The sequence below is a fragment of the Galeopterus variegatus genome, unplaced genomic scaffold (genome assembly GCF_000696425.1).
Source record: "Galeopterus variegatus unplaced genomic scaffold, G_variegatus-3.0.2 Scaffold336, whole genome shotgun sequence".
NCBI classification, from domain to species: domain Eukaryota; kingdom Metazoa; phylum Chordata; class Mammalia; order Dermoptera; family Cynocephalidae; genus Galeopterus; species Galeopterus variegatus.
In genome coordinates, this window is record NW_007726447.1 from 567,753 (window position 1) to 590,981 (window position 23,229).

The 23,229-nt window shown below is 48.1% G+C and overlaps 1 protein-coding gene across 1 annotated transcript; it reads right to left on the bottom strand.

Moving 5' to 3' along the window:
* Positions 1–11,870: 11,870 nt before the first annotated feature.
* LOC103586427 (chromosome unknown open reading frame, human C21orf33) lies at positions 11,871–23,229 on the bottom strand (the record flags this gene model as incomplete). Its single annotated transcript, XM_008567709.1, has 7 exons — positions 11,871–12,795; positions 14,295–14,451; positions 16,220–16,312; positions 20,162–20,281; positions 21,234–21,347; positions 22,850–22,902; positions 23,134–23,229. Coding segments are annotated over 7 exons (762 nt in total), but the record flags the coding sequence as incomplete, so codon positions are not given.

The window sequence follows — 23,229 nt, forward strand, 5'->3', positions numbered from 1 at the left end:
ATAATAATAGCAACAATATATTTAATTATGTATGCTTATGTATAAGTAAAGTCAATGAGAGAAGTGATGCAAGGGACAGAAGAGAGGAATTAAGAATTTGTTGTTATTAAAAGACACCTACATACCCATGAAGCTGTGCAGTGCTATTTGAAAGTGGACTTGAATTAGCTGATAATAAACATTGCAAACTCTAGGGCAACCACTAAAAAAAAAGTAAAAACAAAAACCTAGTGTAATTGATATGCTAAGAAAAGAGAGAAAACAGAATCATATAAAGTGCTCAATTAAAACCACTAAAGGCAGAAAAAGAGTAGAAGACAAAAACAGGAACAAAGAACAAGAACAACAAATAGAAAACAGGAGCAAGCATGGTAGATGTTAATCCAACTAAATCAATAACCACTTTGAGCAGCAATCGTCTAAATGCACCAATTAAAAGACAGAGATTGTCAGACAAGATCAAAAAACAAGACCCAACTACATGATGTCTACAAGAAATCCACTTCAAATATAAAGACACAGGTAGACTAAAAGTAAAGTGATAGAAGATATACCACACTAATACTGATCAAAAGAAAGCTGGAGGAGCTATATCAATTTCAGACAGAGCAGACTTCAGAGCACAGAAAGGCATCAGGGATACAGAGGGGCATTACATATTGATAAATGGGTCAATACTCCAAAATGACATAACAATCATTAACATTATGCACCTAACAACAGAGCATCAAAATACATAAGGAAAAAACTGATAGAACCGCAAGGAGAAACAGACAAATTCACTGTCATAGTTGAAGACTTCAACACCCCTCTAGCAGAAATGAATTCATCCAGAAAGCACAAAATCACTAAGGACATAGTTGAACTCAACAGTATCATTATTCAGCTACATCTAATTGACATCTATAGACTACTTCAACCAACAGCAGCAAAATACACTTTCTTCTCACGGTATGTGGAACATTCACCAAGACAGAACATTCTGGGACATAAAACACCCCTTAATAAATATAAAAGAATAGAAATCATGCTCTTTTCTGTCAGACCACAGTGTAATTAACCTAAAATCAATAACAGAAATATAGCTGGAAAATCTCCAAATAGTTGTATATTAAACAGCACTCTTCTAAATAACATATGTATTGAAGAAACCTGAAAAGAAATTCAAAAATATTTTGAACTAAATGAAAATGAAAATACAAGTTACTCACAATTTATGGATGCAGCAAAAGAGGTGCTCAGAGGGAAATTTATAGCATTGAATGCATATATTAGAAAAGAAGGAAGACCTAAAATCAATAATCTAAGCTTCCACCATAGGAAACTAGAAAAAGAAGAGTGAATTAAATCCAAAGTGAGCAGAAGAAAAGAAAAATAAAAATTAGAGCAGAAATAAATAAATTGAAAACAGAAAATTAAGGGATAAAATCAACAAAACCAAAAGCTGGCTCTTTGAAAAGATCAATAAAGTTGATAAATTTGTAGCCAGGCTAACTAAGAAAAAGAGAGTGAATACACAAATTGCTAATGTCAGAAATGAAAGAGGGAACATCACTACAGATCACATGGATGTAAAAGGAGAATAAAGCAATACTATGAACAAATCTATGCCCATAAATTAAATACCTAGAAGAAATGAGTCAATTCCCTGAAAGACACAATCTGCCAAAACTCACACAAGGAAAAAAGTAGACAATCTGAATAAGACTATATCTATTAAAGAAACTAAATCAATAATTAATAAATTTCAAAAACTGAAAGCACCAGGCCCACTGGTGAATCTTACTAAACATTTAAGGAAGAAATTATGCCAATTTTCCACAATCTCTTCTGGAAGATAGAAGCAGTGAGAATATTTCCTAAGTCATTCTACAAGGCCAGCATTACCTTAATACCAAAACCAGACACAGACATTACCAGAAAACTACAGCCTAATCTCTCATGAACATAGATGCAAAAATCCTAAAAAAAAAAATGGCAGCAAATCAAATCCAACAATGTATAAAGAGCATTATATACCATGACCAAGTGGGATTTATTCCAGATATGAAAGCCTGATTTAACACTCAAAAATCAACTAATACAATCCACTATATCAACAGGCAAAAAAAAATCACATGATCATATGAAAAGATGCAGAAAAAGCTTGACAAAACCCAACACCCATTCATGATAAAAACTCTCAGCAAACTAGTAATAGAAGGAAACTTCCTCAACTTGATAAAGAACATCTACAAAACACCTACAACTAATATCATACTTAATGGTGAGAAGCTAAAAGCTTTCCTGCTAAGATCAGGATTAAGGCAAGGAACCACTCTTTTTCAACATCATACTGAAAGTTCTAAATAAGAAAAGGAAATAAAAGGTATACAGATTGGGAAAAAAGAAATAAAACTGTCTTTGTTCACAGATGACATAACTGTCTGTAGAAAATCCAAAAGAATTAGCAAAACAAAACGAAACAAAAAAACTCCTGGAACTAACCAGCAATTATAGCAAGATTGTAGAATATAAGGTTAATATACAAAAGTCAATTGCTTTCCTATAAACCAGCAATGAACTGGAATTTAAAACACAATATCATTTACATTAGGACCCCCAGAAATGAAATACTTAGGTATAAATCTAACAAAAAATGTACAAGATCTATGAGGAAAATTACAAAACTCTGATGGAAAAAAATCAAAGAAGAACTAAATACATGGAGAGATATTCCATGTTCATGGATAGGAAGACCCAATATTGTCAAGATGTCAATTCTTCCCAACGTCATCTATAGATTCAATGCAATCCCAATCAAAGTCTTGGCAAGTTATTTTGTAGATACAGACAAACTGATTCTTTTTTTTTTTTTTCCTTTTTGTCTTTTTCCGTGTCCGGCAACGGATCGCAACCCTCAGTGTCGCCCCCGTACCAGACCGGGACCAGCAACGGGATCACAACCCTCGGTGTCCCTCCCGCACCTCGCTCAGCCAGTGAGCAGGAACCGGTCTGTATGTGGGATCCGAACCCTCGGCGGGAGCGCCGCCACGCTTCCCAAGTGGCGCACTATAGCAGTGCGCCACCGGGCCGGCCCCAGACAAACTGATTCTAAAGTTTATGCATAGAGGCAAAAGAGCCAGAATAGCCAACACAATATTGAAGAAGAACGAAGTTGGAGGACTGACACTATCTGACTTCAGGACTTACTATAAAGCCACAGTAATCAAGACATTGTTGTACTGGCAAAAGCTTGACAAATAGATCAATGGAAGAGAGAATAGAGGGTCCAGAAATACATCCACACAAATATAGTCAGCTAGTCTTTGACAAAGGAGAAAAGGACACACAGTGAGGAAAGGACAGTTTTTTCAGCAAATAGAGCTGGAACTGGACATCCACATACAAAAAATTTAGACACAGACCTTACACCCTTCACAAAAACTAACTCAGAATGGATCACAGATATAGATGTACAGTGCAAAACTATAAAACTCTTAGAAGATAACACAGGAAAAAATCTGAGCGACCTTGGGTTTGGTGATGACTTTTCAATTACAAAATATAAAATCCCTAAAAGACAACTTAAGAGAAAATCTAGATGACCTTGGCAAAGTCATTTTAGATACAATACCAAGCACCAAAAAATATGAAAAAAAGAATTGATAAGCTGGACTTCATTAAAATAAAAAAAAAAAATTCTGCTCTGTGAAGACTGTCAAGAGAATTAAAAGAGAAGCCACAGACAGGGAGAAAATATTTGCCAAAGACACATCTGATAAACGACTGTTATTCAAAACATACAAAGAACTCTTTAAACAAAAAGAAAATGAACAACCAATTAAAAGATGGACAAAAAAACTGAATAGAGACCTCACCAAAGAACATATACAGATGGCAAATAAGCATATGAAAAGATGCTCCATCATATGTCATTAGGGAATTGTAAATTAAACAATAAAACACTGCACACCTACTAGAATGGCCAAAATTAAGAACACCTACCACACCAAATGCTGGAAAGGACGTGGAGCCACAGGAGCTCTCATTTATTGCTGATGGGAATGCAAAATAGTAGAACTACTTTGGAAGACAGTTTGGTGGTTTCTTACAAAACTAAACATACTCTCACCATATCATCCAGCAATTGCATTACTTGGTATATTTACCCACAGGAGTTGAAAACTCATGTTCATACAAAAACCTGCACACAGATGATGTTTATAGTAGCTTTATTCATAATCGCCAAAACTTAGAAGCAACCAAGGTGTTCTTCAGTAGGTGAATGGGTAAACTGTGGTACATCCAGTCACTCAAACATTATTCAGCACTGTACTAGCCCATCTCTGTTGCTTACAACAAAATACCTGGAACTGGATAATTTAAGAAAACAAAATTTATTGCTTACAGTTTTGGAGGCTAGGAAGTCTCCAGGGAACACATCTGGTGAAGACCTTTTTGATGGTGACAGTGACCCAGGGGTCACAAATGGCAGAATGGCAGAGCAAAGAGAGAGAGAGGTTCTCACATGCTCTCCTCTTAAAGCCCTCAGAACCATGCCCACGACCACCATTGTTAATCCAATCTCTAGGGCAAGGTCCTCACTATCTAATCACCTCTTCAAGGCCCCACCTTTCAATTACTGTAATAGAATTTCTTACCCTCAACAGTTACAGTGGGGATTAAGCTTCAAAACTTTGGGGGGCCATTTAATCCACTGAATTTTACCCCTGGCCCCCCAAAACTCATGTCATTTACACATACAAATACATTTATTCCATCCCCAAAGTCTTGTCTTGTTTCAACTCAAAAGTCCAAAGTTCAAAGTTCCATCTGTGAAATCAAAACAAGTTATCTACTTCCAAGATAAAGATGTAACAGTGGACAAACATAGTGTACACATTCCCATTCAAAAAGGAAGAGATAGGCCAAAAGAAAGGGGTAACAGGTTCCAAACAAGTCCAAAACCCAGCAGGACAGACATTAAATCTTACAGCTGGTGAATCAGTAACTGGACTCCATGTTTAACATCCTCTGCATGCTGATGCAGGGGTTGGGTCCTCAAGTCCTTGTGCAGCCCTGCTCCTATGGCTTTCCTGGTCTCAGGCCACACTTCAGCTCTCCCAGGCTGTCATTCCACTCTGGTAGCTCCATAGGTCTGGGGTCTCCATGGCAGTCCTGCTCTCATGGCTGCACTAGACATGCCTCTGATGGGTTTTTTCTGCTGCAACTCTGATCTCACATTTCCACTTGGCATTGTCCCAGCAAAGGCTGTCTGTGGTGACTCCGCCCCTGAGAAAGATCTCTTCTTGGGTCCCCAGTCTTTTCCATACATCCTCTGAAATCAGGGTAGAGGCTCCCAAGCCTCCACAGCTCTAGTATTCTGCAAGCCTGCAGATCTAACACTATGTGGATGCCACCAAGACTTCTGGTTTTTATTTTCCAGAGCTGTGGGTCCAGACACCTGGGGCCAATTTAGCCACAGCTGGAGCAGCCAAAGCAACCAGGGTGCTGCTGTGGGGAGCAGCACCCCAAGGTGGCCCTAGGCAATGAGTCCATGGAGGGCACCTAGGGCCTGTTCCCTGAGACCATTCTGTCTCCCTAGGCCCCTGGGTCTGTAATGGAAGAGGCAGCCTTTGGAATGCCTTCAAGGCTTTTCTCTCTTCTCTTGATAATCCCTTTCTTCTGTACTCATCTTAGCAAAGGGTTCCTGGGCTACAACCTTGCTTTCGTGACCAGGCTGAAAGTTTTCCAATATTTTGTCCTCTGCTTTCTTTTGAATTATAAATTGCTTTACTTCATGTCTTTTCTGCCAAAACTCAGCATAGGCTGTTGCGAGTAGCCATGCAGCTTCCTTAATTCTTTGTTGCTTAGAAATTTCTTCTGCCAAATACCCTGGGTCAGCAACTTTTAAGTTCCACATTCCATAAAGTTTTTGGGTATGAAGAGAATGCAGCCAAGTTCCTTGCAAGTTCATAACAAGGGTGATCTTTGCCCCAGTTTCCAATAAACTCCTCATTTCTATCTGAGACCTCCTTAGAATAGTCTTTATATTCTGGTTGCCACCACTTAACCAGTCTCTAAGACGTTCCTCACCAGCAACTAGGCTTTTCCTAGCCTGTTCCTCAAAATTCCTCTAGCCTCTTGTTAACACCCAGCTCCAAAGCTGCTTTCACATTTTCAAGTATTTGTTATAAGCAACACCCTACTTGTCTGGTACCAATTTCCTGTATTAGTCTGCAAGCACTAAAAAGAAATGAACTATCAAGTGGAGTATACTAACATTTATAAAGCATATGTATTTCACAGGGCCTAACTTTTTAGAATTACACATAGAAATGTTAAGCTTGCAAAAGACAGAAAACTTTCCACAGGCTAAAGTATCTGTTATAGATAAAGAATTGTAACACAGCAAAATTGCTGGCTCTAAGGGCAGATGTCCTTGCTGCAGCTAAAGCTAATGATTATTGCCATGACAATTATCTTACTGTTCTTTTTGTAACCACCTATGCTCCTTTTCTGTAACTTTCTTGCCTAGAGAATAAATACTGAGAGAAAACCCTAGTTCAGGGTTATTTCCTGAGGAATGCTTCTCTCTTGAGGGTTCCTGGGAATTAACCCCTTCAGGGCCTCTCACTGCTCAGAAGAAATGGGCTTTGAGTAATCCTTTGCATCTCTGTCACCCTGGGAGAGGTGACAGTATCAAGCCATGAAAAGATATTGAAGATCCTTAAATGCATGTTACTAAGTGAAAGAAGCCAATCTGAAAAGGCTGTGTAATGTAAAACTCCAACTATGTGACATTTAGGAAAAGGGAAAACCATGCAGACAGTAAAAAGATCAGAAGTTGCCAGGGGTTTAGGGGGAGGAAGGATGAACAAGCGGAGCACAGAAGGTTTTCAGGACAGTGAAGTTACTTTATGATACTGGAACAGTGGATCCATGTCATTGTACATCTGTCCAGAGCCACAGACTGTCTAGCATTGAGTGAACCCTAATGCAAACTATGGACTTTGAGTGACAATGACATGTCAATGTGGGTTCATTGGTGGGAACAAATGCACTACTCTATGGGGACTTGATAGCATGGGAGTCTTTGCATGATATGGAAGTCTCTGCACCTTCCACTCAATTTTGCTGTGAACCTAAAACCACTCTAAAAAATAAACCATGTAAAACAAAAGAAGTGATATCAAGGGAAGTGTTACAGGAAAAGTGAGGGCATGTGCTGCCCAGCAGAAAGGCGGAGGAGGGTCTCAGAGCTGGGCTGGGGTGTGCCTAGGTAGGCCCTGGGGGCCCTGTGAGCTCACCAAGCCTCAAGGCTATCTAGCACTCCCTGCCAGCACATGCTGAGAGCTCACCACCCTCAAGCCTGCAGCAAGGCCAGGGAGACCAAGGTGCATGAGTGAGTAGTGCCTCCTCTCCTGGAGCTCCCAGGTGGTGACTCGGCACACATATGAGTGCACTTATGGGCAAGGAGATGTGTGAGAGATGACAGCAGGCTAAGGGGCACCTCCTTGGCCAGGGACTGTGGGAAAGTCTTCACTGCAGCCCACAGCTGAGGCACTAGGGGTCAGGAATACAAAAGGGAGGCTGGGCGTTCCAGGCAGAAGGGACAGAAAGTGTCGGGACCAGACATGGAGCTAGAGTGACAAGCCTTGGAAGCAGAGGCCATGAGGAGTGTGCAAGAGTCTGGGCAGGACCTGGGTAGGCACAGGAGAGGAGCAGGAGGAGGCCAACCTGGACATGTCTGGAGGCAGAACCAAAAGCTGGGTGGAGTGAAGGGCAGGGAGAAACAGGGTGACTGGGACAGTTCCTGGCAGACTAGGTGCATAGTGGTCTCCCTGAGATGGAGGCACGAGGCACACACCTCGGGGGTCAGGTTTGGATGTACTGAGCTGGGGGTGCCCTGCTCCAAGTGTGGTGTGCACTGTTGAGGACTAGGGTTGGAGCTGGAAGCCTCCCTTGGTGGGGGCCTAGGAAGGTGAGGGTAGAGAGGAGGGAAAGGAAAGGCACCCAAGACAGCCTGGAGGTCAGGGTGGGAGAAGACCTAGAGAAACACAAACCAGGTGCAGAAAGGTCAGCAGCGAGAAGGTTGAACAGCAGGGAAGTGAGTGTGGAGCAACCAGGAACTGAAGGAGCAGCAGTTGAGGAGGAGCAGCAGCTGGAAAGTAGAGAAGGAGCAGCTGGGAAGGGAAGGAGGAGCAGTCAGGAACCGGAAGAGAAGCAGTTGGGAACTGAAGGAGCAGTCGGGAAGTAAAGGAGGAGCAGTTGGGAAGGGAAGAAGCACCCAGGAAGTCTGGGAGGAGCAGCTAGGAAGAGAAGCAGCAGCTGGGAAGGAGAGTACCGAGGATAGGAAGGAGGAGCCCCTGGGAAGGGGGCATGTCCACAGCCTGGGGCCCTGGTGGCCTGGATGGGAGGTGAGGAGGTGCCCTCAAAGAGAATCAAAGAGACAGGGAAAAGGTGCAAGGAATTGGGGTCTGGGTATGGCTTCTGAATAGACAACCCCCCACCCCTGATGATACTGACAAGGTGAGGTTCAGGGAGGCCGCCCACCCTTGGGCAACCTTGCGAGCCTGCGGGCCTGGGGCCGAACACAGAAGATAGTCCGGCCACACCCCCTGGTGGTAGAGCCTAAAATCACAGCCATATTTTAGGGACAGTAGGAGGGCCCTGTCCAGCGCCCCCTCCCACCCCCTCTCTCTGTGCTCTTTGAACTCCTTGACTGGCTCCTGTTCCTGTTGGACCTACTGTCCCCTTCCCTGACCACCTTACCTGTGCCTGGCACTGCCCATCCTCCTGTTTCAGCCTGTCCACAAGTGCCTGATGGGTTGCCCACCCAAGCTCTGTAAGGGCTGGGGTCACATTCACTACAGTACCCCCAGCCCCTCCACAGTGCTTGACATGTAGTGGCTACTAAATCGCTGTCAAGCTAATCAGTGACTGAAATCCCTGGTTCTGGGCTGCTTGTGCCTTCTCTAAGCTTCCCAAAGTTTCCGGCTGATTCTTGAGCACAGGGAGCAAGTTCCATCTGGATCTTCATGCCAGCTCAGCCTTCCACACATGGGACCCTGGCAGGGCACAGCCTGGTCTGCAAAGTTGGGATGTGGCAGGACCCACCCCCCGAGGCTGCCTGGGCTAAATCAGCAGATGCACAGTGATGACGGGATGGTACACGGAGCACTGGAGATCCAGGAGTTGCCATACTGGATCATTTCAGTGGGACTGAAGGAGGAAAGTACACACACCGTGGGCATATTTCATTTAAAAAAAGTAAAAGATGGACAGTAACGATTTACCCACTGGGACTGTGCAATGTTCAGAGACCACACGAATGTTCTCTGCAGATTTTCTTGGAAGCACTCACTTCTTTCCAGTTAGCTGCCTTCTTGCTGCCTTGCTCAAGGTGGAGCAGAACTGAGAGAGGGGTCCCAGGCACCTGTCATCCCCAAGTGTGGGTGCCATTTCTCAGGTACTTTATGCTCACAGAATCTATGAATGCCCATGCCACGTGGGAGGCCCTGAAGTCAGTGCAGGCATGTGGCCATTTCTCAGGTACTTTATGCTCACAGAATCTATGAATGCCCATGCCACGTGGGAGGCCCTCAAGTCAGTGCAGGCATGTGGAGGGTTCTACATGGTGCCTGTGGCTGTCCCTGTGCAGGGTTCGGTTCCTGAGGTGCCACCACTGTGTAGTGACAGCTCACAGGCTGTGGCACCCTGTCCTCTGCGTGGTAGGCAACTCTGCGGCACTCGCAGGGGAGACCAGCGCAGTGGCGCAGCATGTGAACTCACAAATGTGTTGCCGATGTGAAGGCGAAGGTGAGAGAACACAGCCTCTGGAGACTGTGCAGGACAATGCATTTGTGGCCTGGGAGGGGCAACATTTCTCCAGCAGAACCACCACCAAAAATGCCAACTGTGATGTTAAGTGGACCTCCATAAAACCCGACATGATTCACTCATCGAGATGACACTGAGAGGGAAAAGGTGGAGTGTGGAAGGAAAAGTGTGAAATTGTTTAACTGACAGAACTTGGATTTGGGATACATAAGGAACTCCAGCTGAGAGATCAGACAGACAAGTGACAGGAAAGTGGGCAACACCTTGAACAGGACTTCACCAAAGAAGATGCCCCAAAGTCTAAATAATATGCCAGAAGGCGATCGATCGGCCTCATTAGACATCACGGAGATGCCAACGAAAACCATAGGACACTACCCATGCCCAGCAGGACGGATGGAATCAAAGATCCTGACAGTTCCAAGTGCCAACCTGTTGGGCACCTTCTTGCCCCACACCCCTCAGTTTGGCCGAGGCTACGTGACAGCTGCCTCGTAATCTGTTTCTGCCAGGAACTGTTTTGCTCCTGGCTAATACGCAAGTGGCTTTTCTTCTTTTTCCAGAGACCGCCCGACCATAAACTTTCTGGGCGGTAATCATTAATCTGAAAGTCCTGTCTCTGTTTCTCTTGAGATGCTATCGCAGATCTGCATTCCAATGCTTATGCTCTATGCCTGCATCTCCTCTATATAAACTATAACTTTTGAACCAATAAAAGAGACTTGATCAGAATACTGTCTTGTCTCCATTTCTCGTGTCTCTTGTCCCATCCAATTCCCACTCCCTCCTCCAGGGTCTGCGCTGAATATCCCGCGGGTCAGGACACCAACCAGGAGGTCAAACAGTTGGAATCTTGTATGTTGCTGAGAAGTGTTTTGGAAAACTGATTGATGTTAGGTACTAAAGTGAAGTGAAGCCATCCCTGTAATCCAGCAGCCACACTCCAAGGTAAAGACTAAGTGTGCCAAAGACCCTGTCCATAAAGGCTGATCTTGCTGAAGCCAAACACGAAAGGACCCAAGTGGGGAAACACATTTGGTAACATTTACACGAAAGAAAGCCACACAGCAAGGAAAATGAAGCTACAATGTGTGTGAAGCTCACGAAAAAAAGGCTGAATCGAAGTCAAGCAAGAGAGGGAGATAGAGAGATGGAGACAGAGCATGCCCACTGCAAGGCTCCCCGCACATAGGGCTCGGGCATGCATGCTGTGTGGTGTCATGGGGAAGGAGCCACCACCCATGTGGACTGGAGGTGGCAGGAGGCCTGGGGGCTCTGGGGACCATGCTGTCACTTCCAGACCCAAGTGGTGGCTCTGCAAGTGCCTTCACTTTGTGGAAACTCACAAAAGTATATGCTTGTGATATGTGCATTTTTCCATCCATCCACACACACACCCACGCATAAACACCCACACGTATAAACACACGTGTATACACACACACACACAGTGCTTTGATACATAAGCCATGGGGAAGGGAGGAAGGAGACCTAAACCTCAGCACCTGACTTCAGATGGGCCTGGGAAGGCTCTTCAACAGCATCGGACCAGGGTGACCTGGTCAGTGTGGCAGGTACTGCAGGCCTGTGGAGCGGGCTCTGCCCTGTGAGGTCTAAAGACCACTAGAGAATCGAGTATCCATGGAGGAAGACACAGAAATGCCAAGGCTGGCTAAGGCGAGAGGCTGGGGGAGCTGGAGGGCCTGCCCTCTCATGCCCACTGGTAGGTCCTGCAACGGTCAGGGAGGCGCTTTGGCGGATGCCTGTGGGATCAAGTGTGAGCCTTGCTCTTGCCTGGGGCCTGTACCTGACACAATTAAGTGCAAACTGGACCAAGCCAAATGGTCACGTGTACTGACTCACAGCAACTTTCTTAACCAACCCACCCCAAACACTATGGCAGCCACTGCTACCTAGGGCAGGGGCCTGTATCGAGGCAAAGACAGACCAGAAGGGGAAAGAATATAAGGGGTGAGGTTTGCACAGACGCCCAGACTTCCACCCGAAATGTTCTCTACCCAAACAAAGGCACGCACACACACAGCTGAATGCCAGCAAAGGTCGGTATACTTTATTCTCCCTTCTCTGCACACCTGTGACCTACTGCTCCCTGAGAACCCCACAGCTTGGGATCAACTCTACAACTGCTGTCCAGCAGGTCAACCATAGAGTATCTGCCATTTCCCCTTAATTAAGAGAACTGAGATTAACTAAGAAACCTCAATTACATTCCTCTCATTTACGTTTCTAAAGGCCTGAAATGTAGCTGTCAGGAATTTCCATCTTGGAAAGGAGTTTATTTTCCATGGCTAAAGGGACTGCCTGCTGTAGAAATGCCCCTATTTCAATTAGCACATATTTACTTCAGACTAGAGGATCTTTAACTATCAATAAACATGGTATTTCTGATTTCCTAATAGATTTGTAAACTTAAGATTTTTTTCTCTCAAAAATTAAGTATCCTAAACCATTAAGCTGCATCTAAGACTGTACAACAGCATTTCTCTACCTGATTCCATTGCTGAAAAAGCTGGCTCAGCCTTTAACCTCTGGCACATACAGGAGAGGTAAGGTACTGCTGCTCCCTTGAGGCAGAGGATGAATGGTGCACTGCCCCACAGTGTGTGGACTGTGCCTGTGCCTCCCTCTCTGTGTGACGGAAGCTAAGCAAGCCAAGGATGAAATGTCTGACCCCCCTCCAACATCACAGAGCTCCCCCCTTAGGTAGAGAAAACCTACATATTTAAACAGAAAAATAAATTCCTGCTATACTCTGAGCTGGACGGAAAACAGGCCGCCAATTCCATGCCAGGGGGAAAAGCGGTGTTCCTCCCGTCGGCATCATTTCCTGGCGAGTTCCAGCACCTTCAGTACCATGGCCCCGATCCCATCGTGGATGTGGTGGATTTCTGTCTCGCACATGAAGGCTGGGGTTGTGACCACCTTGTTTTTCTTGTCGACATGAGCTTCGTGCGCAGAAGTTAAGGAAAAAGCACCACCTGACGAGGCCCAGGGGGATTCTGGGTGCGAAACACTGAAGCATCAGCCGTGCCCACCCCCAGCTGCCCCGTGGTGGTTCTAACTCCACATGGAATGTGGATTGGGGGAGTCCTTCCTTGGTGCAATCTGTGCTGACAGGCCCCACTCTGGACTATTCTTGCGACTCAATTAAATGAGGAGCCAGTTTCCAACCTACAGTATTCTTGAAACTCGAGCGACGCACATCACTCTAGGTGTGCATGGACCCACGCTCACCACACACCTGCTGGCCACGTGATGCCCAGGACCTCACGACCCCCATGGAAAGCAGCAGCATCTCCATCTTCTGGATCAGGAACTAACCCTGAGGGGGCTGGGTCCTTGCGCCACTGTGAGAGTGGGGCAGTGATAGAGGTGCAATCTCAACCTGTGCTACCCAAGCTCTTCCCCCCACGTCACACAGACCCACGTGGAGGCCTCATCTCCATACTAGCCAGACACCTGTCCCAGGCCTGCACCCCAAGCCCAGTCACCTCCCAGCCTTCCCACCTGCCCTGCCCCGACTGCAGGTCTGCTGCCCTCTCTGCCCAGTAGGAAACACCATGGGAAGGGATATTTACTCCCAACACTGCCTGCAAGTGAACTGAGGCTCTCCAGAGACAATGCCACCTTTACAATAGCTGTATCCTCCAAAACAGACCCCCAGAGAGTGGCACTGGTTGCTGCTCTAGCCTAGTACCTGCTGGTGCCCTACACTGCTCTGTGCTCTGAATTTGGCCCACGTGGAAATTCTCCTGGCTCCAGGCAGACCAGGAGGCAGGACCATCCGTGAATCCCCCTGAGGCTCTTGGAGCACCCCAGCCTCAGCTCTGTCCAGGTCCACGCTCCATCATTTCAGAACTCAGAGGTCCCAGCTTTATGGGAAGGAACGAGGCAGTGAGGCCAGCTAGGGTCACTTGTCCACATGCACCCACACAAGAGACTCCCACCAAGATAAAGTAGGACGCCCTTGCTGGCACATCCTCCATGCTCGTACACACCTTCCCTCCCCCCGCACTAGCAGGCAGTTCCTAGCCCTCCTGGTGAGGGGTCGTCCCCAGGGGTCCCGCACATTCCCCTAGCAGGCGTATCCCTCCTCCTCGTGCACAGGGCCATCTCCACACCCCAGCCATGGCAGCTCGGGAACAGAGAGCAGCAACTCATGAGCACCAGGTCCAGGATGAGCTGAGGGTGCCATGAACACCCAGAGCATACTCAACAGGCTGGCTCAGAGGCAGAGACATTCACTGCACCACGTAGCATGCTCCCCCAGGCATGTGGCCCCAGGAACCGGGGAAACTCCACAGAGACACCAGCAGGTGTAGCTCCCAGTTGAAGGGGCCACCTGCCAAGGGCAGCCCTAAAGGGCCAGAAGAGAGGTGTCCCCAATGCACCCTGCACCATCTTGGGGACAATGAAGACAGGCTCGACCTTGCAGCTAGAAAGGATATGGCCACGCCCTTTACACAGTGCTTGGCGCCCAGGGCCTTGATGGCCTCAGCCGTGCCAGCATACGGCCACTTGCCACCTTCCTCCTGCTCATGGCCCACAGTGACCTCAATGCCTTTGAGCACTTTGGCAGCGAGGACGGGTGCGATGCAGCATAAGCTGAAAGGAGAAAAGATGATGCATCAATGCAGACATGTGCATGGGGACACCAGGCTGGGAGGCATGAAGGACAGAAGTGAAGCTCAAGTGGGAGCAGGTGGTCCAGCAGCTATGGGGGGGCCTGTGGCTCTGAGAGGTGAAGTCGGTCCCCTGACTCCCCCTGAACCTAGGCTGCCTGTGACCCATGGGAAGTGGTGGAAGTGGCACGAGGTGGCTCAAGGCTTGAGGCTGAGGTGTCCTCAGCTCACTCTCCACACGCCAGCCATGCAGCAGACCCCCACCCCGAACTCTCCTGCTGATGTCAGGGGGGCCACGTGGAGTGAGCTGGCCAAGCTGTCTGAGTCCCCCAGCCCTGGAAAGGGGGGAGCATGCCAGAGGAACACCACCATCCTCCAGAGGAGGGAGACTAGACACAGGTGTGCTAAGAACACAACACAGAGCTGCCGGAAGGGAGTAAGCTGTGGCACGATGTCGGGTCTGAACACAGCAGCAAGGACAAAACTGAGCTTGCACATCCAGAATCCCAGTTGGCCGAGGCCTCTGCTCACATGAATTAGGACACATTCAGGAGCAAAGGGGCACCTACTTGTTTTTTGTGATTTTGATTCCATTAGGAAGGAGTGGCCGACAGCTCCTCCCTCAGCCCCTCACACAATGTTCCTCTAGCAAGGATGGGCTCCTGGGTGCAGCGCCCTCATCTGGGTGGTGGTGCAGGAGCTACAGGACCTCCTGGCTGAACCTCCGCCAAGAGAACACAGGTGTACTTTCTAAGATGTCCCTAGGCACTGTCACAGGACATCTCTGAATGGTGTCTGGGCAGGTCCTTAAGCGAATGATGATGGCAGTTATTAACAGTGATCGCTGGCAGGGATTTTTTCAGCCTCTACGGCCCACTCAGACAGAGGATTCTAACGTCACCTTGTTCTTTTTCGGTTTGCCAAGAACATGGTGGTAAGCAGTTATCAGATAGTGGGTTGGGACCCCGTGAAGTGTGCATCTTAGTGAATCTTCTTTCAGTCTGTGCACAGCTTTGCTCCAATTTCTCCAACCCAGCGAGACTCCGACATTGTGCAGTTCACCACACTACAGCTCACAGACATGGACAAACAATGGCACTATATTCAAGGATGACCGAGGAGCAACCACTGAGATGTTCGTGGAATCAGAGCTATGAGAAAATCATGTATGACGACACTGACCTTGGGCTCTGTCACTGGACCATCATCAGGCTGCAGGCTGTGTACAGCACATTTGGCTTCCAGGACCATGACCCATGACATAAACAGGGTTGTGTCAATGAAAGAGTTTGGGTGTGCAAACAAGAGAGGACACTCACACACCACCTGCAGGATCCAGTCTACATGCACGGGGCAAAGGAGTGTGATTAGGTATGCTGCGTGCAAGGGAGGGTGGCCAAAAGGTACACTGACTGAGAAGGTGGCAGCTAGTAGAGGTCAGGGGTCAAGAAAGGACTAATTTGGGACCCTCTGGAAGATGAAATAATTACAAAGGCTTCGACCAGGGGAGTGGAGCATCCCCTCTCCTTCCTGTTAAGTCCTCAGAAGAAATTCATATGACCATGTGGCCATGAAATTTGTGGAGCTAGAATGCACCTGTGAAATCACATGAAACCCCCTTAGTTAAAAGGAGAAAATCAGCAGAGGGTTTTCAGGACCACATGGCTCAGAGTGGAGCTGCCAGCTGAGAGCCAGAGGCTGCAGTCCACCATCCTCCCTCGACCCACCAGGCCCACATTGGCCATACATACCCAATGGGCTTCCCAGCACTGTGGAACTCCTTCAGGACACGCTCAACATCTTTATTGACTTTGCAGTCTTTCCCATCTACGGCAAACGTGCTCCTGCCAGGACAGAAAAGGCCTTCCTCAGACAGCTACACACCTGGAGTCTGGCTTCCTGGGGAGCTTGCTACCCCATCCCCAGGGCTCCTGTATATGGCTTCCCTAACTCTTAAGCAATTGAAATGAATGATGTATGTGTGTCCACGTGTGTACATGTATGTGATGCTCCAGAGAATCATTTAATTACGTACATAACTTTTTCCCTCTTTTTTAAAACCTACAGTCACATGGAAATCATGGAAGGGGGATCATCGAGGCAGGGTGGGAGAGGAAGGACACAAGGCACAAGCAAAACTGTGGCCAGCCTGTGACCCACACTTGGCAGCCCTTCAGAGACTGCTCGCTAAATCAAGGGCAGCAGGAAATCGCAGGAGGCAGGAAAAGGAGAGTCTCAGAAAAAACACAATGAAAGATACTCACTTCACTAACAAGGGAAGAAATGCAAATTTAAACAAGATACCATCTTTCTCATCATCAGTATATAAAGATGGAGCTCTGCTGAAAGGTGCTCGAGGAAGGTCTCCATATACTGTTCATGGATTATGCAATGTGCTAATGCCCATCAAATCTAAAATTGTGTACACCTGTTTGCCAAGTACTCCACTTCTAGGACTCATTTTATTCTACTTATGTACACACATTTTATCCCTTTATTCCAGGGTTTTTACTGCAGGATTGTTTACAAAGGACTGGAAATCTTTTGGAGGTGACGAACGTTCACTGTCCTGATGTGGTGTTTCATAGGGTGCCTTCATGTGCCAAAATTTAGCAAATTATACACTTTAAATATAGGTGTGTCAATCACACTTCCAAAATGCTTAAAAATAAAAAAGACTGGAAATCATCTGAGCGACCATCAGTAAGGACTAGTTAACTGAATCACAGTTCATCTATCCAGTGGAATCTATGCCATTGTTAAAACAGTTCATGAACTGTCTTCAAACTATACTGTTACATGAAAAATATAAAGAACAAAACAATGTGTTTAAGATACTACTACTTGGTTAAATTTTTAACGTACCCACATACACAGAATCTCTCTGGAATATACACAAAGTTAGGAGCAGTGACTAGGAAGAGGGTTTAGGGTCAGCAGTGGGATAGAAACTGGATTCCTGCCATAAATTTCTGTCACCACTCAATTATCCCATTGCTTTGGCCATACACTAAACCTTAGTAACAGCAGCAGCCACCTCAGAGGAGCCACTGGCTGAGCGGTCACATGGGCTCAGCAGGAGCCAGCGTATGGAGGGCTCCCTTTCTTCTGGAAAGGTCTGTAAGAATGGGAGCAGAGGCCAGGAAGATGGAAGTTTCCCCAGAGGGACATGAGCTCAGGTACATGCACATACCGAATCTAAGGCCCATTAATTCCTCAAGTGCTGAGACAGAATTCCTCACACCTCACACTTGTGCTTCTATGTTAACAAAACCTGGATTATCAGCCACACTGGGAGATGTGACCCCTAACAGACCCTCCAACTGCCCCTTCACCCCATCATGCAAGGTGTCAGCAGTCAGAGGTAAGGTGAATCATCCTTCCAAGAAAGAAACACTGGTCCTGTCGAAAGTATAAACACAGCTGATGTGGAATGTTCTCTGCCATCTCTCGCCAGGAGTCTTATGAAGAAGGCAATGTTATGGGGAAGCCACGGGAGAAGAGGCCAAGTGCTGCTGTTGGACACAGGGTGCCACTGCAAGTCTGGGCTCAGGTGCATTGACAAGGCTCACAGATTTCAGGAGAGGGAGTGGATGTGAGGCAGGGGCAAGGCTTCTAAGAGAAAGGAGCTGGGAAAACTGGGTTGGAAGCCAGAAGCAGCATTCTGAGGGCCGCAGCAAAGGGGAGCCTGGAAGGTGTAACCTCACTAGAGCAGCTTGCCCAAAGCAGGGTGGGAAGCCAGGTGGAGGTTGCTGTGCCATTGTAGGTGGAATCAAGGTCAGCTGGTCAACTGACCTCATGGGGAGAAAGGATGGACGAGAGCTCATGTGACTGGGAGCTCCAGGCCTGCCCTGCCCCTCCCCCACATCTACCAAACCCATAGTCAAGCTGCTGATTTTGACGGAAGGTGAGACGAGCTCAGGGATGTGGTCTTGACACATTCACAAGATACTGTGATGTGACTCACAGCAGGCAGAGGGAAATCGAGTAAGAAAAAGTCCAGGTGTGGATGTGAGGGCTGCTGCCACACACAGAAGAAGGACGGATAGAGTCCCAGGAAAAGGGAAGGCTTGCTGGGGAGAGCGGCGGCAAGACTCAGGAAGAAGTGAGGCAGCGCATGCAGGACAGCAGGCAAGTGTGGACAGTGCCCAGAGACGCAGAGAACTCAGGAGGCTAAAGGGAGGAGGAATGCAGCACCAGACTGAGTGCAGGTTGAGATGTCAGTGCAACCTTCAAAGGAAGTCGGGAAGGTAGAGCAGCCGAGCAGCTGGCAGTGCAAGGCAGGGGCCACCGGCCAGGGCCTGACTGGGGGCGGGTGTGGGAGCAAGGTCCCCAGGAGGCCGGGAAGTGCCATCAGCAGAAGATCGAGAGAGGGAGGCCCAGAGCATAGATGATCGCAGCTGCACAGCTCCAGGGGACAGCCTAGTGGGTGGAAAATCTCCTGCTCCTACAGGGCGTGAGGGCCACCTCCTGTTTTTCTGGACCACGACAGTGTGTGGTAAACACCAGTAAAGACTTTGCAGCCCTGTGCCCACCTCTCAGGCAGGGACACACTAAGGCTGGCACCAAGAGAGAAAACTGCAGGAGGAGAAAGGACTACAGAGAATGTAAAGGAAATCTAAAATCCAAAGACCACCACTGGGAGGGTGCTTGTCACATCCCTCAGTTCATGTTCCAGTTACTACTGCAACAACCCAAACAGCAAAGCAAGAAAAGCTTCCTTCCTTCTTTTTTTTTTTTTTTTTTTAAAAAGATGACCGGTAAGGGGATCTTAACCCTTGACTTGGTGTTGTCAGCACCACGCTCAGCCAGTGAGCTAACCGGCCATCCCTATATGGGATCCGAACCCGTGGCCTTGGTGTTATCAGCACCACACTCTCCCGAGTGAGCCACGGGCCGGCCCGAGGATGCCAACCAAACCACCTTATAAGGCAAGTCCTATAGCTTAAATGTGTCCCCCAAAATCTCATGTGGTGGAAACCAGACCTCAAGGTAACAGTGTTAAAAGGGTTAGAAATCCAATTATGGTGTTTGAAAGGTGGGGCCTTTAAGAGGTGATTAGATCATGATCCATTCATGGAGTAATGGGCGTGGCTCTGATGGCTTTATTAGGAGAGTGAGTGAGCAGGTTAGCTCTCTCTTGCTCAGCTCATTCTTGCCACAAGACACCCTGGTCTCTATACAGAGCCACTACAGGAAGAAGGCCTTCACCAGATGTGTTCCCCAGGCCCTAGACTTCTCAGCATCCAGACTGTAAGAAATAAGTTTTATTTTCCTTATAAATTACCCAGTTTTGGGTATTCTGTTATAAGCAACAGAAACAGACTAATACAGCAAGCAACTGTTCATGCTGTAAGATTCTACAAAATACTCTCAGTACCTGCAAGGAGTAAATGCTCAGAGACTGATTCACTGTGTCTAGACCCAGTAGCATGGTGGTTGGATAGCAGGGAGCCCCGCACACACTCTGACAGCTGTCAGGTACCAGGAGTGCTCCGAGAGAAGAAAGTGGAAAAAAACCCATGTCTTGCTAAACTGGTACCCATGCCCCAAGCATAACTGGCTCTGAGTCAGACATCAGGCAAGCACAGGGTTTGGTCCCTAAACCCCCAACATCTGCTCCTGTCACCACCTCCTCCCCTCTATTGCTCCACGTGGGAAGCAACCCAAGACCCCGATGCTCAAACACGTACAGGTTTTTGGCAGCTCCAAAGCCTCCGGGGAAGATGGCAGCATCGTGGTTGGCTGCGCTGAGTGCGGCCAGGGCCGCAATCTTGCCACGGGCAATCCTTGCCGACTCAGTCAAGACGTTTCTGGGAAAGAGCACAGAACCTAAGAAAAAAGTTCAGGTGCAGGTGGAGGGTGGGAGAGTGGGGTCAGGGGACAAAGTCCACAGAGGACGCATTCTACACACAGCTCTCAGCCAGAAGGGAGCATGTTCACACAAATGGGGATTTAATGCTCTCCTAAATCTATGCTGGAGTGCTTGAGATAGGCACCTCTGAGCTTTTGGTGCCAGTCAGGTCCACCAGGAAACAAACTCTCCACTTCCAGGTACAAAAGAAGACAGCTCGGTCAGTTTGATGGGATAGATGGGGAGTTCAGAGGCCACTATTCGTGATGAATGCATCAACCCAAGGGTCGGGTTCAACAGGGAGCTGCTATCACCCTAGGCTTACAGGACAGAGGGACCAGGAGCAGGTTTTAGGAACCAGGAGCCAGCGTCCTAGGCAGAGAAAGGAACCACAGGGGTCCTAATTGGTGAGAAGTGCGACCCCCAAGAGACAGAGCTGTGGCTTCTTCTGCCCCCACCCCCTCCACCTCCAGCCCCCACCTCTAACTGTCCACACCCAGCTGGAAGAAACATAGGAAACAACCTGCAGGGGGCTGTTGTTCTGCAGTCAGAGTAGGACAGACAGGGCCAGGACACACATGCCTCAACAACAGAAATGCTGCTAGAAACTAGCTCAAAGATATTGGGAGCCCAGACAGGTGAATGAGGGGGGTGACCAAACTAAGAAGCACCTCATTTGGTCAACATGAAGGTATGAATATCTTTATTAGCAGGAAGCAACACCATAGGTATTTTCACTCTTCGGTCAGTACTGGAAGGTAAGAGATATTCTGCCAAGGCAGCATAATTTCCAAAACAGCCTGAGGACAACTGCTTTGAAGGACACCATTTGAATACAGATTTGGGCTGTGCTGTTGGAGTGTGTGCTGGAACAGCAAGTTCTCAGTAAGTTTCCACCCCCATCCCTGCACCTCGTTTCACTTTCAGAAGGCTGCCCCTTGGTGTGGTCAATCACGTGCATCTGAGGGATGTCCGGGGCAAAGATCTGGACTTCAGCCCCTCCACGGCTCAGGTGCACCAGTATTCTGAATGGAAGAAAACCACAAAGAACACTTCAAAATATACCCGATCCAGGAGATCTGTGTTTACGCACTTTCAAAAAGATGATTTTAGCTAAGCATCAGGTGTAAATCCCTAATATATGTCAGTACTCCACTTGTTTTGCAAAAAGTTATGGTTGGCTTGCTAACAACACATGCCCGTGATTTCAATTCACTGTCACGTGGTATGTTATGTCGGAATCACAGAAGTAGGCTGTGCAGATCATCTGCTTCCAGCAGCCCCTTTTACAAACTGGTTTGCAGGGGCTGGTGATTTGGCTGGCATCAGCCCAGGCTGCGCTGAGCAGTCTGTCTTCATCCCAGGCATGTCTGACCTCCCACAGGCCATTTGCCTCTGCGAACAGCAGCAGCGTGGGCAACATGCTCAGAGAGTATGCCTAGGGGTGGAATGGGGGGGATGACGACTTCTGGTCACTGCTGAGTAACTTCAACTCCTAGCCTCCCCCAACCTTCCTGTCATGGGTGGAGACATGGAGACCACACAGTACGACAGGAACTCCCTCTCCCCAAGGGCAACAGAGGCCTCCACGGGGGACAATGGCTGACATTTACAAGGGCTCATCCTGTGCTAGCCACGATTCCAAATGCCAATGTGCACTAGCTCACTAATACTATCCAGATGTGGGTGCTCTTACTGTCCCTTACGCAGAGGAGGAAATAGATATGAAGCAGTAAACGGCCCCAGGTCACAGTTAGTACCTGGCAGTTAGGATCTGGCCCTGGTACTTGGGTTCTGCTACTTGTAAGTAACCCACCCAGGCAACCCAGACAGCCTTGCCAGTCCCCCTGGGAAGTTTCAAGCTATCTCCTGGCCATTCCCCGCCTTATAGCTCTTCATCATCCCATGACCAAATCAGGAAACTCTTCCTGGCCCTCTGCTGCCTGCCAGCTCAGCCTCTCCAACGCTCACTCCATGTCTAGTGCCAACTCCAGATGGGGTGGGCATGGCAGCCTCCAGCTCGTTCCTCACCACCACCTCACACTCTCCTCTCCAATTTACTCTGAACCACACAAGTATGGTTACAATAACTTTCTAATAAAATACAAATCAAAACACTACCTACTCAGCAATAGCAATAACTGACTCCTTACAATAATGACCTACGTACAAGCCAGCATACTACACGACCCTTAAAATCGTGCTGTTGAGAACTGAATGGATGGAAATGAGCTCCATGCGGAATAAACATTAGCAAAACCTTCATAAGCGGGATCCCAACGTTTACAAAACGTGTGTGCTCTGAAAAACACCAAGAGAAATGCTGGAAGTGACAGTTCTCTTTTGTGACAGTATAACGAGTGATATTTTAAGACTTCCCCTATAGTGTCTCCTCGTTGTTTGCCACTCGTTTCTGCCTTTTTAAACAGAGAAAGAGTACTTGAAACACAAGCTTTCTCTACACGTTCAAAAAAAGGGGCAAACTGCTCGGGGAGAGGTCGAGGACCAGCTGTCGCCGAGGGCTTACGCAGAGGCCTCGTGGATCTCGGTCCCGTCGTAGACTCCGCATCCAGACAGCACCTGCGAGAGGAGCGGGAGCTGGCCAGGGCAGGGGCGGCCTCGGGAGAGGAGGGGAGGGGGCGCTCGTGGGCGGCGGGAGGGGGACAGAGAGGGGACGCCCTGGGGCGGAGGGCGAGGAAGGGACGCCCCGGGACGGCGGGCGGGGGAGGGGACGTCCGCGGGCGGCGGGAACGCAACTGGGGGCAGGGTCCGAGCCTGGGCGGCGGGCCCTCGACCCCGCAGTCCACTCACCAGCGCGACCCTGGCACCTGGGCGCGGCGCGGAGCCGTGCAGGGCTGCACGGGGAAAGGGCGTGTGCTCGGAGAGCGGCGCTAACGCGGAGGCCAC